The following is a 19790-nucleotide window of genomic DNA, read 5'->3' on the forward strand; positions in this document are numbered from 1 at the left end:
GAACGCGCGAGCGAGCGAGCGAGAGCGCGCCATCGAAGAGCATACTGTCCCATCAACCTCCGCCCCTCAGACATGCTACTGTCAGACTGTGCCTTTCACGGCCAAACCTCTTAAAACAGAGGACACCTGGCCGAAATATCATCCGAGCGTCGGTGTGTGTAAATGTGGTTGCGATAAACGACAACACTTCCGCGCTTCACAGGATCTGTTTGCTGGCGTATGTATGGGAGTGAACCAGGCAGCGCAAGGAGTGAAAGAGGAGGTAAGCGCGAGGCACGCTAGCCAAACTTCATCCACCTTTAACAGCGCTAACTCGTGTTTATATAACCTTATGACCCACACTCACGAGTGCTGTCGTGTTTTATAAACAAGCTACCGGAAGCGCGTGTTTGTTGTGGCGCGGCAGTTTGCCGGGAGGGAGTTTGACGTGGAGTTAGCGCGCGACACATCTGCAACGGAGTTCCGGCCTTGAGCTGGATCAGGCCGAAACGATTAGGACACAGTGTGACCAACGTAAAATAATAATTAAGGCTATCACAAATCCATGGTGTTCACACGCAAAAAATATATGTTTGTGTCTTGCTTGGCTGTAGAAGAACTAACTAGCAAGTGATGGAGTTCATAGAACTTGGCAGCTGGTTTAACTAACGTTACCATATTATAACATAATCAGATTGAGATGCTCTTGATATGTATTTAGTGTTGACAGTCTGTCATTCAGCACTGTGTCTGGTGTCTGTAAGGATGCACATGTGTCTATGAGATATGTGTTGATGTGCTTGAACAGTTGGGGTGTGTTTACATTTAGGCACTTTCATTCAATGCATGTTACAGTGCATTTAAAGTATACATTTTAACAGTATGTGTGTTCCTGGGATTGAACCCATGACTATTGCAGTGCTAACACGATGCTCTACCAACTGAGCTACAATTGCTATTTTTAACTTCTTATATGTTAGGTCAACAGAACAGCATTCATTTAAGTGGCATTCTCTTATATAAGGAAGACTTTTATGAATAAAGCTAACTAATAGAGGATTGTATTAGCAATGCAAAGGTTGTGAGTTCGAGCCCCAGGGAACACGCATACTAATACAAATGTATAACTTGAATACACTCTCTTCCAAATGCGTTAATGTAGATAAACTGCTTGTCATAAGGGTCTTTAGAGTATTCAATAGGGTCATATTTTAACAATATGTGTAATAGTTAAATATAGACAGTTACTGTATATTTAATTTCTTTATGCCGGTGGCCAGCGTATGTTTTCAGTTATTTCCAATGGAGGCGTCGTGCTTTCCAAAAACGCCAGCAGCTTGCAGGTTTTGTCCACGCTGAGCGACGGCCCTTGCCGTTTTTTCCACACTCAGCGCTGAGCACAGAGAGTTGAAAAATGTTTAACCGTGTGTGAAATGCTCAGTTCGTGAATGTCACTTTTCACTCGGCCGTCCAATCACATTGGAGTAGGGGTGGGACAAATAATAACAACAACCAACCGGCGCATCGTTCACAGCCTGATAAACAAATCAGGAATGTCATAGCAACCAAAGCGCTCAGCTGAAAAAAGCTGGCACGTGCCTACAGTCCGTCTACCGTTTTCAGCAGTGTTTAAATGCTTTGGTGTACACGCCCTTTATAAATGCTATTTACATCATTTATACATAATATTACAGCATTTTGGGGTTATGTTGTAACCATACAAAAAAAAAACCAGAGATATAGTAGAAGGTTCAAAATTTAGGTTGCCAAATAACCAAAATACCGAATGTTTACAAAACTGTTTAGAACAACTCTGACCACAGTCCTACTGATCATTAAGGTTGCAAATGGGCGGAAAGTTTATGGTAAATTTCCGGTAAATTTACTTAATCCACTTAATCAAGGGAATTTTGGAAATGAAATTTATGGGGAATTATTTGGAAATGTATATGAAAAATATTATCTACAAACATAAATAAACGTTTTGATTGGTCATAAGCAGACATGCATGCAAGGTAATACAAATTGAAGAATCCTGATACTTACGCCCATCAAGCCTGATTTATTTGCTTAAAGCTCTACTGTGTACTTTATTGAGTTAATTCTTAACAAAAACCCATGTTTTCTTTCAAAAGTATGTGCTCATTCATGTGTAATTACTTCCCACCCACTGATGAAAGTATTCTCGTAAGTGTAGAATCTGCTATTTAAAATGCATACCGTCGAAGCACTCTCTGGCTGAATCCATGTTGTGCCTCCATCTTTGAAATACATTCGCCGAAGAGGGACATTCCTGAAATTCAAGCTCCGCCTTTCGCGCTTTCACTCTACACTCACGCTGGCTGCTGGCTGAAGCCTTCGGAGGTTGCATGTGTAGGCGGTATACGTCATCAAGACGTATTTCAGAATATTAACAATTATAAAGCTGACAATTATTCTTAGTTAATTGTAAATTGATGTAATATGCGTATGACTTGCGAATGTAATGCTCAGTTGATTTAAATAAACCAGGCTTGATGACGTATCCAATGACCTGCGTAGCTGAATCCTTCGGATTTTACAACAACCGCACACCGTGATGAACCTGCGATCTAATGCTTTGATTTGAAAGCCTGTTGAAGACATATTCTCGAGGACATTAAAACAAATCGCTAAAGGATGCGAAACGGGGATTTTAAACGACAACGTGACAGGAAAAACATCAAGACCAAAGTCACTATTGGAGTTAGTTTTCCAAGATGGGACTCAAGGGACACTGAAGTTGCACTTTCTATCTTCTCCACAGGTAATTCAGCATATTCGTTTACATCGATACAGTCTATGTTGTAAACTTGAAGTTTTATAGTTCCTTGGCTAACTTTAGCATGATTATGCATAACACTTGTTAGTGTAAACATGCATGTGGTTTAATGTCTTCAAACAGACACACGCCGTCTCTCCGCCCATTTATGTAATCTGAGGTACTGAGATCAATGTTTTTCATCTTTTCTGACCTCTAGCACAAACACACGGTGACAGCCCTATTTTTAGCCTTTCATTGATAAAAGCGTGTGATCTGCGCGTCTTTCGTTTCATTTTACAAGCGTGTGAAAGTTGCGCGATCTTTTTTCACCAATATGAGAGAAAGCTCTTACATATACACGGACATGTAACGTTTACTTAAAACATAAGCATTGTACTCTGACATAATGTCTGACATAATACTCTGATAAAAGCGTCTGATCTGCGCGTATTTCGTTTCATTTTACAAGTGTGTGAAAGTTGCGCGATCTTTTTTCACCAATATGAGAGAAAGCTCTTACATATACACGGACATGTAACGTTTACTTAAAACATAAGCATTGTACTTTGACATAATATTAATTCGCGTCCATTTAAACCCGTCATGGTTGCTTTTTGTATGTGATTTTAAGCGGACATATCATGACAATCAGACTTTTTTCATGTTAAACATAAATCTGTGTGCTTTGATGGATCACAGGCAAAGGACATTGCAAATTGTTCATTTTTTTTCTCATTGCTTTTGCTTTGTAGCTACTGGAAGCCATGTTAACCTTGGCATGACACGGCCGGGCCACCGTACGAGTTAAAACGCGTTCCGAATGGGGGGGGGGCTAGAAAGTATTATTCAGTTGCTTGTCATATAGACTTTCACCGCTAGATGGGAGTAGATCTTACACAGTGGAGCTTTAATTAAAAAAAAATCATGAGCATGAAAGACTTCTTTCAAAAACATTAAAAATAGTAATAATGTGTCCAAACCTCTGGGTGTTTTTTGGGTGGCTTCTGGGTATTTTTTTAATTATCTCACCTAAATATTTCCTCAGTCAGTGTATTTGTCTTTACAATGTTGTGGTACACTAGCTTACACACAGCACAAGAAAGTTTTGAACAAATGTATGTAATACAATACATGCAAGGGTGGACATTTTGACATTATTTGTGTGAAGAGGCACGAAATGATTTGTCCCTGTTATGGAACATGCAAGTACGTGCAGGGGGTGTGGCCTCAATGGCATTTCAGTATGCAGTGTGCATGTGAGTAATGTGCAGGTTAGAAATTCAACTGAAAATGCATTAAATCTTGCTGAAATTGCATTAAAATTATAAAAAGACTTTTTAAACTACATTTAAGTTCCTTGTTATAGGCAACCCTGCATTTTAGGGGTGTAACGATTAATCGTGCAAATGCGCATTTTCTCAATGAATGAATTTTAACTATATTACGGTGAAATCTCGGCACATCCCAAAGCCAGGGGGCGCTCTCGTGCAGAAACTCCCTTTGTGCCACAGAAGAAGTAGCATTACAAACACTATTCCAGGAAATGTCTGCAGGAATATTTATATCGCTGATCTTCAGATTGTTTCAGGTATTTTCATGATAATAAAGAATAATGATTTTAGATTGAGAAGGACTTCCTACTGACCAAAACACTGTAGTACACACACACAAGCTGTGCATGAAACACTGAATCGATTTCAGACAGGCAATCGTTACAGCTCTACTGCATTATTTTCTATTCCCAGTTTATTCCCATTAATTCCTACAAATTCCTGTTAATTCCCATATATTCCTGTTAATTCCCATTGAAAGTTTACATCCTAGAAAATTCCCAGAATTTTGCAACCCTGCTGATACAACAAACCACAGTTAGAATCTTATAGAGCAGCACTTGAGCTCCATGTGCTGTTTCCTTAAGCCAACTTCCGACCCATTTTGTCTCTCTAAATCCCATTTACCACATTGATCATGATATAGTTTAGTCGTATGGAGAAATCTGGCCCCCGAAATGACTATCAGTCCAAGATAAAATTCAGGTGAAATGTCCTATTGGGTGCAGCATGCTAAACCGGCCAAGCCATTTTGGACTGTTGTTTAGCACAGCATGGCCTAGCAGCATGACTGTAATTTGGGCTGGGCACAAGCTGACTCATGTGCCAGTAAGAGCAGCACGGCTATGGTGTGTTTGGTGAGGGATGAAAAAGTGTTGTAGCTTTTCTCATTATGCAGCATCAAAGAGGAAAGAAAAACAGCCACAATGCATCAGTCAAATGTGTCTGCTTGTGGATTTGTTATCAAGGACGAGTTTGTTCTGTGTAATTGCTAACATTAAAAGAAATCCAGCCTGTTGCGCATGCATTTTATTGAACACATATAGACATTTGTCTGATTCCTGTGTCATTCCCTATAGTCTGATCTTTTATGCCAAACACAGGACTGCTCCATTAAAATATTGGATTATTGGACACTCTTTAAAGAGATAATGTTTAGTCAGCATGAAATTGGATCTTTTCTTTATATATCAGTGCCAGCTGCTTTGTTTTAGTCTGTTGAAACGAAAGTGGTGTGACTGCAGAGCTTTACCTTAGTTTGGTTTACTGATGAGTCACCAAAGGATGTTGCTTTGCCTTCCTAAATGTTATATAATGGAAGTTACAAATCATGGTAGGTTTTTTTTGTAAAGAAATAAACAAGAGGATTTCATCAGAAACACAGAATCCCTCGGGAGAACCTGTTTATATGATCATATATATATTTAAATGTGTCTTCCATTTCATAAAGGTCTGTCGTTGTTAAACAGAAGATAAAATGCATGTACTTTGTGTTCATGCATATACAGTAAAGGACTAGTTCACCCCAAAAGGAAAATTACCCCATAATTTACTCACCTTAATGCCATATGACTTCCTTTCTTTAGCAGAACACAATCAGAGTTACATTCAATAAACCCATCCATCATCAAAAAGTTCTTATGACTCCAGTGGATTAATATATTTCTTCTGAAGTAAAACGATACATTTGTGAGAGAAATTGATTCTTATTTTGAACTTATTTATTTAGAGATCAATCCGTTGCATTTGAGCGTAAACACAGGTATGTAGGACAGTTGAATTGGTTGTCGCGAGTCTAGTCATCACATGTGACCTTGGACCACAAAACCATAACGTTACATATAAACAATCAGATGGTAATGATTCTTATTTTCTAGTTGTTATTGATTTACTTCACATTTATGTTAATGTTTTTCATTATTTATGTTATAGTAAACTGCAGTTAAAACGTTTTGCTTTAAAAATTAGCATTTTCAGAATCACTTAATTATTTTCTAAATATTTTGTTTTTTATTTTTATATTGTGGCGACATTATAAAAATAACCTTGCCCATTTCCTGCATTATTGTCAACAAAGGAATAGACTTTTTTTTGTTTTTATTCCTTGAATTTGTGTTTCATGACGTTAGTCCATAACAAAATAGTCTCAACTGATTGTTGATTTTTTTTTTAAATAAGATTTATTCTGAAAGGTGAATAATTAAGCTTTCCACCGATGTGTGGTTTGTTAAGATAGGACAATATTTGACCAAGATTTGAAAATCTGAAATCTGAGGGTGTAAAAAATCTAAATATTGAGAAAATTGCCTTTACATTTTTCAAATAAAGTCTTTAGCAATTGCATCCACCCATAAAAATTTAGTTTTTTTTATTTACGGTAGGACAATAAATCTGATGAGTTTAAAGTAGGGGTGGGCGATATTAGTCCGATATTGGCAAAATGGCCGTATCGAATATTGTAGAAGTCGGGGAGTACTATCCGATCCAATACCAACACACAGTCATGGCAACTTGGGGTTAAGTGACTTGCTTAGCAACATGAATTTCCCCAAAGTTGCACTGTAAATTGTCCAAAGTTACACCTTACATTTTATTTAGAATTTTTGTGCTGACTAAGGGGTTGTGTACACCAAAACTTTTACGCCCGCGGCCGGCGCATGTTTTCAATTGTTTCCAATGGAAGCTCGGCGTTTTTCAAATAAGCCAGCAGCTAGCGTTTTTTTTTTCACGCTGAAAACCGGCGCTCAACGGTTTTTCCGCGCTCGGCGCTGAGCGTCGAGAGTTGAAAGAGATTCAACTTTGGGAGAAAAGCTCCGCTCGTCAATGTCAGTTCTCACACGGCCGCCCAATCCCAGTGGAGGAGGGGCGGGACATTACCACAGCAACCAACCGGATCGCAGCTGAAGAATCACAGCTACAAAAGCGCTCAGCTGAAGAAAGCTGGCACTCAGCTGAAAAACAGCTGGCATTCGGTGTCCTCAAGGCGTTTTCAGACGCGTTTAAAAGTTTTGGTGTGTCCAGCCCCTAACTAAAAATGTTGCCACTAGTCTGTTTGAAATATTTAAATAAAAATGAAGCAGCAATATTGCACAATGTTTTTATTGAGTCTTGAATTTGCACAGTCATTTGTTGCACAGTAAAAGTTGAGTTCTGTAGCTCTGTTTAAGCTTTTTGTACGGCTAACAAATGTTTTATTTGCAGCTTATTCGATCAAAAGGGTGATAGAGATGGTATTGGATTAGTATCGACTAGGGCTGTAACGATTTATCGTTCAAATGCGCATTTTCTCAATGAATGAATTACGGTAAAATGCCGCCACATCCAAAAGCCAGGGGGCGCTCTCGTGCAGAAACTCCAAACTCCACAGAAGAAGTAGCATTACAAACACTATTCCAGGAAATATCTACAGGAATATTTATATTGCCGTTCTTCAGATTGTTTCAGGTATTTTCCTGATAATAAAGAATATTTTGAATGATTTTGTTTAACGAGTGTTAAACTTTTTTTAAATGCACGACTGCGACTCAAAATGATTTTAGATTGAGAAGGACTTCTTACTGACAAAAACGCCATAGTACACACACAAGCTGTGCATGAAACACTGAATCGGAGCCGTGCCATGCAGAATCAATTTTAGACAGGTCTTTTTAATGGTACACGTGATATATCGTCACAGGCCTAGTATCGACAGATACTCAAGGTTGTGGTATCGACATCGGTATCAGACATGAAAAAGTGGTATTGGCCCATCCCTAGTTTAAAGCTCTGTTCAGGGTTTCACGCAGAAAATTTGTTAGTTAAGGTGGTAGGGTTGTGCAGGTGGGCGGGCCGGGGGCGTGGTAATCAAAGGGGCATCATGATGAAAATATTTTTATTTAAAACACTCAAATAAAACTCAATTTTGAAGAAACTATGACAGAAAATGAACACATACTAGATTATTATTGAATTAAATGTTTTATCAACAGGCTAGTTATCCTTCAGACATTGACGGACCATGTCTTTCTCTCATTTCGGCCATGTGGCGCGTGCCCGCTCGCAGTGTGTAGCGTGTCCATGCTATTCTCTGAGATGCACTTGACGGCCTTTTGTGCAATTTTTTTTGGACAACCTTGTTAAGGTGGTAGGGTATCCCAGCTTAGGTGGGACGCCCGAACTGAAAAGTGCTGCGGGAAACCCTGTGTTTGTTTCTTCTGCGATCGCTGTGAGCACAGGTGTCATGCTGCTCTCTCCTTGTCATAAAGTACACCCGATTTCTCACAACATACGCAGACAGATAACTTCTGATTTGTCCTGTGTTTATATAAAAATTTGTACAATTTATTTACCCCAAATGTGTCCATTTATTTGATGTTTATGCGAACAAACGTGCACTTACATGTTCAGTGTTTCCCATACGTTGATTTATTCGTGGCGCACCGCCACAGAATCAGCGCTGGCCGCCACAAATAGATTTTTCATGATCCCCATTTACATTTATATTTTACTGTTTAAAAACGTCTTAATTCATTGTTGCAAGCACCCAGCGCGCCCCCTCCCTTTCTATGTTGCATGCAGCGCGCGCCCCTCTCTCTCTCTCTCTCTCTCTCACTCTCACTCTCACATGAGCGTGAAAAGGTGGCGGTGTTTCAATGTCCGTTCCTCCGTATACTTTCTTTTTCGCGTAAACGTCAACAGTCACAGATTTTACTGACAGAGAAGACGGCGATGACTTGACGAAAGGTTAGCATTAGTGTTTCCCACACACACCCGTTCTCTCCCTCTCTATAATGCGATATGCCTGCGCACGTGTTTTGAAGTAACTTTGTGTAACAGTTACTGTCTATTCTCTCATATTTCTAAATTTTCACCCAATTGTCTGCGCTATACGCGACAATAAAATCGCATTTAAATAAAAACGGGCTCGACATTGATGAGAAGAGCAACAGCAGTAAGACTTCAATGTAAATGTATGGTGATTTATATACCAGCTGTAAACATACACGTACGTTTCGTAATTTCCTGTTATTTTGCGGGTTTCTTTCAAATATAAAAGCGCTTAAGCATTTACTTTTAAACAAGTCAGTGGCAAGTCAGTTCCTGAATAACACGACACGAACTTTAAAAAGTCAAATTCACTTCTCAGAGGCACAGAACTGTTCCTGAAACTGACATTCTCCCCAAACTGAAATTAAACACAGTGTTTCGAGTTTTTCTCGTCTGTGTCATGTTGATATCAAGAACCAACGTGCACATGACGACGAGAGAGGTGACCTGCTGCGCAATCGAGTTACCCCTCCCACTTCTGAATGTTTAACTGAGATTTCTAATCCCGTCCGAATTGACCATCAATATTACAGACTGCTCATTTTATGTCTGACAACAGAACTGATAATATGTAAATAATAGCAATCAGTTGTGTTAAAATGCAATATAACGTGACAGATCAAAGAGTAGAAGTGAAACATATTTCAGGTGCCAACACTCGATCAAACCGGATCAAACGCAAACACGTGATGACGTCACATATATGCTAATTAGAGTGTGACGTCATCACCGCCACAAGTCTCTCAAAATCCTGTGGGAAACACTGATGTTTAATCAATTTTAAATTTGGTTTGCATACTTTTACATTTTTAGAAATTGTTCACAAAACCATGATAGCATTGATAATCATGGTGATTATGGTCAGTATAACCGTGATGTAAAATTTTCATACCGCGTATGCGCGCCGTCTGCATGACGTCAACAGAAAGCTGTGTAGCATGTTCGTTACCATAATATTTTATTTTTGTTCTTTGTTGTCTTGTTGTTTGTTCTAAACTGTGTTTGCAATGGTGGATCGGCTACTTTTCTTCACTTATCCTAATGTTTTAATGTACTGTAAATGTCGGTGTTGCCCTGACGGCCTGGTAGAGTAATAATTTGACTAAGAAATCATTTGTATTGCGTATAGTTTAGAACGCAGCCATCCGCGTGTAGCCGCGAGGAGTATACTTGGAAAGCTGCGCGGACGCGTGCGTGCGAGCAAGCTGGACGCGGAAGAAAAGTATACCCCGGCCTTAAGTCCTTATCGATCTGAAATCACTGTTAGTTTGAGTCATTTATAACATGCATTTGAAAAACAACACTCGTCAAACATAATCATTATACATAATCTTTATTATCATAAAAATACCTGAAAAGCAAGAAACAGCAATATCCTTAAGCCATTTCCTGGAGCTGAGTGTCATAGCTGTGTGTATATGGTTCTTCGTCTGCCGCGCATATTGAGTTTCTGCACGAGAGCGCCCTCTGGCTTTTGGATGTAGTGGCATTTCATCATAATTCATCAAAAAGAATAGTAAGCATCATCGGCCGATATATTGGAGCACTTCTAACGAAAATTACGGATAAAGTATACTTTGGGCTTGAAGTAAGAAAATTAGGGGGTAATTTTGGTTTTTGGGTGAACTATTCCTTTAAACCAAATTAAGAATGGCTTGTTTTAGTCAGAGGATCTGATCCTGAACCATAGCTTTATCTCTGTACTCTGTCTCTATTGGCATTCTATGCTGCAGGTGTCCTGTGTCACTCAGTATGATTTATGTGTTATATCTGATTGTCCTTGGGTGACTCATCGGCAATGTCACCCCACACACACCGTACGGTAAACACGGGCGAGTAAACTCAGCATGCAGTCATCAGCTCAGTATCTCATGTTTATCGTGCACTTTCTCTCTTAGGTTTGATTTGTCTAGAGGCACTCTGTGGGAGGAGCCATGACCGAGGGGGAGGGACAGTTTTACAGCGTGCAGGTGGGCGACTCCACCTTTACGGTTCTCAGGAGGTACCAGCAGCTCCGGGCCATCGGATCTGGTGCCCAGGGTATCGTCTGGTAAGTGGACAGTTGGAAGCTATAATGATGCTGTCGTAAAATAGCTCATTAGGGTTTGCATGTCTGCATTTGTCTTGAGTTAAGCAGATGTGTTTTTGTTGTTGACACACATCATTACAGAGTTGGATCTCTGGTTTACAGCTGTGGTAATGAGGAGCTTCTGCATGTCTGAATGGTTTACACAGATAGACACTAAACACTGTTTGCTCTAACGCTCTCTGGTACCTTAATGACACTGGGAAACGATTTTCAGTAGAGTGAATAAACACAATAGAGTAAATGTCTTAAAAACATGTTTAGATCATATTTCATCCTTTAAAACGAGCTATATTTTGCTTGAAGAAAATAAAGCTTGTTTTTAGGACCATTTACTCTTTCCCCACCATTGACGAGTTGTCTCATCAATTAAGAAAAAACATTTTCCTGCAAAAGACAAGCTTTTACTTCAAACCATATTTCCGCTATTATTCAGTAGGTGGCATTGGCTGGCGACTTTTAAAAATTACGTTTGATGTAAAAATACTCATATAGCAGATTATTGTGAAGAGACAACTAAACTAAACTGCTCTACCGAGCGCATTTACGTTGTCTCAGGCGATGACGTGTTTGTTCTGTGGCAGCTACTGTAACTTCTCGATGCGTTTCGAATAGGAGTTAGCCGTGTACTGAGCTGCAATTCACAATCTCACCACTAGATGCCACTAAAAATCTACACACTGTACCTTTATTAAAGCGTAACTAAACCCCTGGTCAGAGCCTGACTCCACCCACTGGCAATATTTGAAAAATGCAAGAAAAGTGGGCAGATCCCAAGGAGATAGAGGGGACGAACAAATTGTGTGATGAGATCGTAACAAGGGCGTGTTGAGTTTGAACCTGCTTACATCACGAGTCATTTTTTGGACCCACCATCCAATAGGAAAATTCAACTGCAGTAGCCACCGTTCAACCTGAAGAGGGCAGCACTCAGACGTTTTTACACCAGTATTGAAACACTTTATAACCAAATGTCAAAAAAATTACTAAAATCAATGAACAGCACTAATAAAGCCCCATTCTTACAGATCATTAACTAAAAAAGGTTGGTTTAGGGTTTAGTTACGCTTTAATGGTTTTTATAAATTCACAAACCCCCTGCAATTGAACTCCAGTTTAAGAAACCCTGGCTTAACCAAAAGAGTTTAGGGAGAGTTTATGTTTGGTCAACCAATGGCAGACAGTCTTTTTAGTTGATTGTTTGATTTTGTTGTTTTCAACTTTAATACAATATAGTCATTTTTATTGATACATTTTTAATAACATTTTTGTTATTTGAGTTTATTGTTAAATCCAAAGACAGCAAACTCGCTAAACTTTTGTTTACTTGAGAGTGGTGGATTTGGTGTATGTTATTATTTTGTTTCTGGAGTAAAATATTAACTGTTTTTTCACCCACCTATTTACCCAGTATGACTTAATTTATGTATAAATATATAGGAGTGATTCATTGTACCTGAACATTTGGCAACCCTGCTGAAATGAAAATGTTGATATCTCCCGTGACTGTAATAATTGTCTCATTTATATGTCAAGCTCCGCTCTGGACACAGCCTTTGGCATCCCAGTTGCTGTAAAGAAACTAAGCCGGCCGTTTCAGAACCAGACCCATGCAAAACGGGCCTACAGAGAGCTGGTTTTGCTGAAGTGTGTTAATCACAAGAACGTACGTCCACTTTGTCTTTTGTTCGTATGCGCTTCAATTTGTTTTAGTATGTGCCAGGATTAGCTTTATTTCTCTCTTTATCTCTCTCTCTCTCTCTCTCAGATCATCCGTTTGCTCAACGTCTTTACACCTCAGAAGTCACTGGAAGAGTTCGAGGATTTGTACGTTTCGATTAAATGCATTAATGCGTTTTTGCTTACCTTGCATATTTTATGGCTTTAGGCTTTGCCTGTACATTTGACCTCTGTGTGATTATTAATGTCCATAGTTTTGCTGAGACCGCCATGCAGTTGATTAATTACGCTGTCCAATTGCTGCATATAATAATTATAGCTTTCGGATCGAAAATTATTAAATTATTAAATCAAGATTAATTATGGCTCCTGACAACAGCGCTTTTTGTACTGCTGTACTTTAAAAAAAATGTTGATCAGAAGCATGTAACTCATATAATATTGGTATAAGCAAGCCAGTATTAAAGGTAGTACTGGAAATGAGCCGAGATGTGTGGCTCGCTCAGGTACTTGGTGATGGAGCTGATGGACGCCAGTCTTTGTCAGGTGATCCATATGGACCTGGACCACGAGAGGATGTCCTACCTGCTCTACCAGATCTTATGCGGCATCAGACATCTACACTCCGCTGGTATCATTCACCGGGTGAGTTAATCTGAGACGTGGATGTTGGTGAAAGTGTAATAATCACCATGGAGACTGGAAATGATCACCGTCTGGAGAAAATGATTCATTTTGCTCATGCATTGAAAAGTAGTGAGCTGACAGTTTAATTTGTCTCCTGAGGGGTTCAAACACAATTTCAATGTATTAAACCCTTTCCTTTTTTTAAAGAGCTAATGAGCAACATTCTGCATGAGTCATTTGACCTTAGTGTCACTGACATTTAACCACTGCGTTTTTGACCCATGCATACCACTGTGAGGTGTACTACAAAGGGCACTTCAAACACTTGAGTTTCGCTTACAGCAGTGACCGCATGAATCTGTCTCCTCTCTCCCCTTAGGACCTGAAACCCAGTAACATAGTAGTGAAGTCCGATTGCACTTTAAAGATCTTAGACTTTGGTTTGGCCAGAACCGCCTGCACTAACTTCATGATGACTCCATATGTTGTGACCAGATACTACAGAGCACCGGAGGTCATCCTGGGCATGAAGTACAAGGAGAATGGTAATCCTTTTTAGATAAATGCTTACTGTAGATAAAATTATGTATTTTTTTGGAAACAAATATTATGCATAAATGTAATTAAGCATTTTGACGATTTTCCATGATTTCCTCACCCTCAAGCAAGGCTTTGAAACGGTTCACGGAACGAAAACCAGAAACTTTTGATGTTTTGTATGGAACAGAAACGAAACCAGAAACTTTCAAAAAATATATGTTCCGGAACAGAAACGTTTATTTAAGATAATGTTAATTGGTTAATACAGTAATTTTTTTCGTTCTTTGACAAGATTTCTGTCTAAAGTTCCCTTCCGGTCGTCGTTGACTCATTGGAGAAATGAGAAGCTTGCCATGAGCATAGCCTAACTTACTCAAGCCAAAGTCTCTAATGCTCAATCATAAGAGGTAAATATTGTAGGCTACCAAGTTTCTCAAGATGTTTGGTTTTTTAATACTAGTTAGTGGTGTAACGGATCGCAGTTGATCCGTGATCCGTACAGATCATGACCCGCGGTTCGGCTCGCATGCGATTTTCGGATTAATACGCTTGGGTTGGGCGCGTTCATGAAAGCACGGAAGGGAGGGGGAGGAGTTAGCTGCGCTCCGTCTGTTTGAAAACAATTCAAACGTCAACAAAAACTAACGTCTCGCAGATTTGCTTAGAACGCCTTTAAGTGATTTTAAACAATTTAAAGACAAAAAGGTGCTAAAATTATAAAGTTTACTAATTATTTAGTTACTCGCGAAATTTTGTAATATGCTAATGACTTTCGAATGTAATGCTCAGTTAATGATCTGAAATAAACAATGATGACGTATGCAGCCTGCATATGCGACCTCCGGAGGATGCAGCTTTCTGTTTGACCCTTTTATAGTGCATGCATTATATTTGTCTTTTACTGCCGTTGCTTTTTTGTTTGGGTTTTTTCAATAATGTTCGTTTGTGAACTCGTGTGAAGTCTGAGACGCGTTGTGTTTGTCTGTTGATCAATGTAGTTAAAACATTTAAATATAACGTGATTTCAGTTTCTTATTCATTTATTTCATCATTGAGGGTTTCTTAAAAAGTGTAAAAATCTCATCTCGTCTCGTGGATTAAGTGTCTCGTCTTACCCCTAATATTGACAGATGAATAAGCTATGTTTATTAAATAGCCTACGTCTTAGATTATTAAATATTCTTAGTTTATTTAATATTAATTATACATTTATTAAATGTCTCTTGCAAACTATGACGGGACAATGAATCAATATACTGACATGGAAATGCTAGACAGATACGTTGTTTGCACAGTCCAACCGTAATTTTGTCACTCCTAGACGTACGTCTGGCGTCTGGGGGGAAACGTTTACCTCAATGAAGGAAAGTCATTGTCTCACCAGGCTATGTTTATTCGGCTATCCAGTGCTGAGCTTCGATGAAACTTCACGAGACCGGCGAGATGCTTCCACAGGGCAGGAGATACGCGGCGTGATTGACAGCTTTGACACTACATGGATATATGTGAAAATCAGATGGCATGATTTCACAACTTTTCATTGGCCATTTAGATATGTGAATCATACAGTATATACGGAAATGAAACTGGACATCTCCAAATCTCAAAATCGGCCAAATGGACATACGTGGTTTTCATCAGACAGCGACAATATGTCCATTGTTTTTCCAGACTTTTCATTTATTTTAGAAAATGTCTAAAATGATATAGGGTCCACATCCTCCAAGTCCAAAAATGTGCATCCATTCTTCACAAAAGTAATCCGAATGGCTCCAGGGGGATAAACAAAAGCCTTCTAAGGGGAAATAAGTGCGGTTTTGTTGTAGAGATATCCATATTTAAAACTAGTCAAATCCATATTTAGTCAAACTGATATCTGCCGATACCGATAGTTTGGTGGTGATATTAATTACATTCTGAAGATTACATGCTCTGAATGTTATTCATTCATATAATGACCATTAATATTGAACATAAAACTAGTGATGTTTTTTTAAATTTTTAATACACAGAGCTTCAATTAATTGCATTTTCCTGTTCTTTTTTAATTGACAGGATATATCGGTCATCATTAGAAACTGATTATTGGGAATATCGGTGCATTTGTTCTAAAGATAAGATATTGAGTATATTTTAACACTTGTGTTTTGGCAGTTGATATCTGGTCGGTGGGCTGCATCATGGGTGAGATGGTCAAAGGGAGCGTCATATTTCAGGGCACTGATCGTATCCTTCCAATTCAGTTCAAAAGATAAAATGCAAGCTGCCTGCAGTTCCATCATGAACCACTAGGGGTTCATTAACCCTTTTGTAACTGTGCGTTCACATCAGATGCGGAAGAGGGGAAAAAAGGGCTATTCACGCTTGAACATTTTGAGTTTACTTGCGTCATTCGCGCATGAAATTCTAGTCATTCGAGACATTCACGACAAATTCGCGTCATGGGAGGGGCTTAAAGCTCAAATTGAGTAAGCTTACCAGATTGATTGATCTCCTCTATCTCTTTCTTCCAAACAAGATCCTTTTAATTCCTGTAAAAGTACGAAGCTGTTTCGTATAGCGATGATGATTGTCCTCCATTGTTCTTTTGTTTTTCTGCCTCTGCTCACTTCATGTAATCTCGTCACTGCTAGAGCAGGCCTGATTGGTTAACGCAGTGCGAAAATCTGCCAAAGTTTTTTTTTTCTATTTTTCACACCCCGCAGGATGCCTATTTGTGCCTTTGCATTGACTTAACATGTAAATCACTTGCGCTTGCCATCTCTTCCACGTCTAGTGAGAACGCACCATAATGCATTGAAAGCAAACAGCTGATTTGAATAGGTCACATTGTTGCTCATATGGAAATTTTAAAACCTGTTGTTTCCCTGTTCTGCTTTGTGTCTTGCTCTGACAGAGCTTACCATGTAATTTTACTGATTTATGAATATTTAGCTTGTTTCCCAGCTTGTATTTTTCTCTCCCCAAGTCATTACAACTAGAAGTTTTAAATGTGAGGTGAAATCTAATATTGAATATCATGCATCATTCTCAAAGCCAATCTCTGTCTCCTTTAACTGACCTCATCTCAGACATTGACCAGTGGAATAAGGTCATTGAGATACTAGGAACTCCTCCTCTAGAGTTTATGAATCGTTTGATGGAGACCGTCAGGAACTATGTGATGAACAAACCCCAGTTTCCCGGAGTCTGTTTTAATGAGCTGTTTCCCGATTGGGCGTTTCCTTCAGAGACCGAGCACGATAAGATCAAGAGTAAGACATCTTCGGTTTTGTCTCGATGCAAGCTACTTTCAGTATTGCATGAGGAATTTCAAGTATTGCGTGGTAGAAATGTATAATAATAATAATACTCTAGGATTGCTTTTTCAGTTAGACATAGCTGTCTTAAGAATTTGGTCAAAACCAACAGTTTTTGATTTTCTTTCGGTTTTTTTTCACATGTAGCTAGTCAAGCACGGGACCTGTTGTCCAAGATGCTAGTTATCGACCCTGAGAGTCGTATCTCTGTGCAGGAGGCCCTCGATCACCCCTACATCCACGTGTGGTACGACCCAGCCGAGGCTGATGCGGTTAGTGCATCCTTTTCCCGTCACCTTGTCTTAAATCTCTAGTTAAAACGGTTTTGCAGGACACATGTTTCTAATGCTGGGGAGATAGTCTCTCTCGAGGCTTGAGTTTGTAATGATTGATTTATGCGTTCAGCCTCCTCCACAGATATCAGATAAGCAGTTGGAAGAGAGAGAACACAGCATCGACCAATGGAAAGGTACTTCACCAATACTAATAAATGTTTTTCATTACGACTGATTACCACTAGGGGGCGAACTTCGACAGTCGTGTCCGAATGTAGTCTACAATGAAAAGGCGGTTTAGCCTATATATCTTTCAAATATTAAAAAAGAAAACATGAAGTGCAATTTTAGTCATTAGGAGTAGACTATATGTTGTATATATGAATACTTGAAATGTTACAATTTAAGAAGTTTATAAATAAGTATAAGAACTATGCGTGCTATAGTGCTATACAAAAAATACATGTGTTGATTATTTAAACTTTATTACAATTTTTTGTGCAATGTTAAACTGCAATAGTTTTTAAAATATTTAAAAATAAAATATGAGTTTTCAATAATTAAAAGGCAAAATACTTGATACAAGAAAATGCATGTTTTTTAATATATGACCTATAACAAAAAGTAACAAAAACAACACAAGTTACTTATAAGAGTTGAAGAGCCCTGCATTAAATATTTGTTTCAACACGACGAACAGTGCTTGTCAAACCATTTTTTTGTTTTTTCGGTAACCACATTTCAGTTCCCACAGTTGCTTAAGCAGTGACGGCACTTTCAAATGAAATACATTTCCTGTGCAACACCTGCTGTTTAGGCAAGAAAATAAAGTAAAAGTGTCAGCTCAACCATAGATGCGTAGACAAATGAGCTATTTACTTTAGCAAGTTGGTGACATGTGAACAGATTGGGAGAACAGATGTTTTCATTCCAGAGAGCATTGAGTGAACCAAAATTGTGTACACAAGTGTATAAACACAAAACTTTTGACTTCACGGGATCTTAAAAATATGTCAGAATTGTTATATTGTAAGTCAAATCACACAATCCTCTCTCTCTCCCTGCAGAGCTGATTTATAAAGAGGTGATGGACTGGGAGGAGAGGAACAAGAATGGGGTGTTGAAAGATGAATGTTTAGGTAAGTTACAATTCTTATTTAGAGTCATACTAAAATCTATTTACATTTTCTTGAAGATAGAGAAATGGACTATAAATAGTTTGTTCACAATTTAAAATAATAATATGGGACTAGATCAAATAAAATTAGGAATCAAGTTGATCTTTTTTTATTATGTGGAGTTGTGTGGAGTTAGCCTTAATTTAAATTTCATTATAAAAACCTCCGTATAGAATGAAATTAATAAATTAAAAAGTCTCAAGTCAAAATGTATGGTATTTATTATTAGGGATGCTTATATTGACCAGTTAATCAAAGGTAAGAATTCATGGCTGATTAATAGACCCCTTGACTATCAGGTGCGCGCGCAGCATGGGGTCAAACTGTTCATACCATCCAGGCTTTCTAGTTTAATCTAACAGGGCTGAAAAATGATGACTTACCTGAAATGAAGTGAGCACTCTTTGATCTTTGTATTGTCCCAGTCTGCACATTTAGTTGCTTGCAGCCAAAGTTGTTGCATTTTTTTGTTTTTAATGGATGAGATTCTGCAGGAATCCTGAAAAACTTAACGGCAGACCTGGTGCGATTTTCACAGCCCACAACGCAAGGAGGCATTTTTGACGATACCGAATAATACACAACTCAACCTGCTGTAATGACTTTTCTGACCCCGACATGGGCAGTGAAGGGGTCTATATTATAAGTTAAAAGAAAAATATTTATTAACACATAGTGCATCAATAAAATTTGGCTCCCCTTTTTCAATTTCAACAAACCACCTTTATGGTGATCAGTGTTTGTTTCATCAACTCATTTGCATTAAAGCACACATCCAAAAACGGCACATTTTTGCTTACACCTACAAAGTGGCAATTTTAACATGTTATATCTGTGGGATATTTTCGGCTAAAACTTGACATACGTACTCAAAATATTTATTTTACAATTTAAAAAAGTATTTTTTCTTGTGAAATGTCCCCTTTTAGAAAAGATCATGTTCCATGAAGATATAAGAAGTAAATATATAGAAAATTTATTTATCTTTAGTGTTGCTAAGAACTTCATCTGGATAACTTTAAAGGTGATTTTCTCAATATTTGGATTTTTTGCACCCTCAAATTCCAGATTTTCATATGAAGAGTTTGGGTCCAAAACGAAATAAATCCATTTTGACTAATTTGCGTAAAAACGTGTTTTCTATACCAAGAAAGTGACAAGATGAAAACCACTATATCTGTTACAAACTTTTACATAGCATCTTTAG

The 19790-nt window shown here is 38.5% G+C and overlaps 1 protein-coding gene across 2 annotated transcripts in view; it reads left to right on the forward strand.

Annotated features, from left to right (window-relative positions):
• mapk9 (mitogen-activated protein kinase 9) overlaps positions 1 to 19790 on the forward strand; it is a 23345-nt gene continuing 3555 nt past the window's right edge. The window contains exons 1-11 of one of the 2 annotated variants that reach the window (XM_065287525.2): positions 1 to 262; positions 10797 to 10948; positions 12521 to 12650; positions 12753 to 12811; positions 13171 to 13309; positions 13671 to 13836; positions 15986 to 16057; positions 16903 to 17085; positions 17278 to 17402; positions 17536 to 17599; positions 18473 to 18544. In XM_065287525.2, coding sequence (XP_065143597.1) covers positions 10833 to 10948; positions 12521 to 12650; positions 12753 to 12811; positions 13171 to 13309; positions 13671 to 13836; positions 15986 to 16057; positions 16903 to 17085; positions 17278 to 17402; positions 17536 to 17599; positions 18473 to 18544 — 1126 coding nt within the window. In that variant the 5' untranslated portion in view covers positions 1 to 262; positions 10797 to 10832. The remainder of the gene's footprint in view (positions 263 to 10796; positions 10949 to 12520; positions 12651 to 12752; positions 12812 to 13170; positions 13310 to 13670; positions 13837 to 15985; positions 16058 to 16902; positions 17086 to 17277; positions 17403 to 17535; positions 17600 to 18472; positions 18545 to 19790) is intronic. The other variant, XM_065287526.2, reaches the window with a different exon arrangement.

The sequence above is a fragment of the Paramisgurnus dabryanus genome, chromosome 18 (assembly GCF_030506205.2).
Source record: "Paramisgurnus dabryanus chromosome 18, PD_genome_1.1, whole genome shotgun sequence".
Taxonomy (NCBI): Eukaryota; Metazoa; Chordata; class Actinopteri; order Cypriniformes; family Cobitidae; genus Paramisgurnus; species Paramisgurnus dabryanus.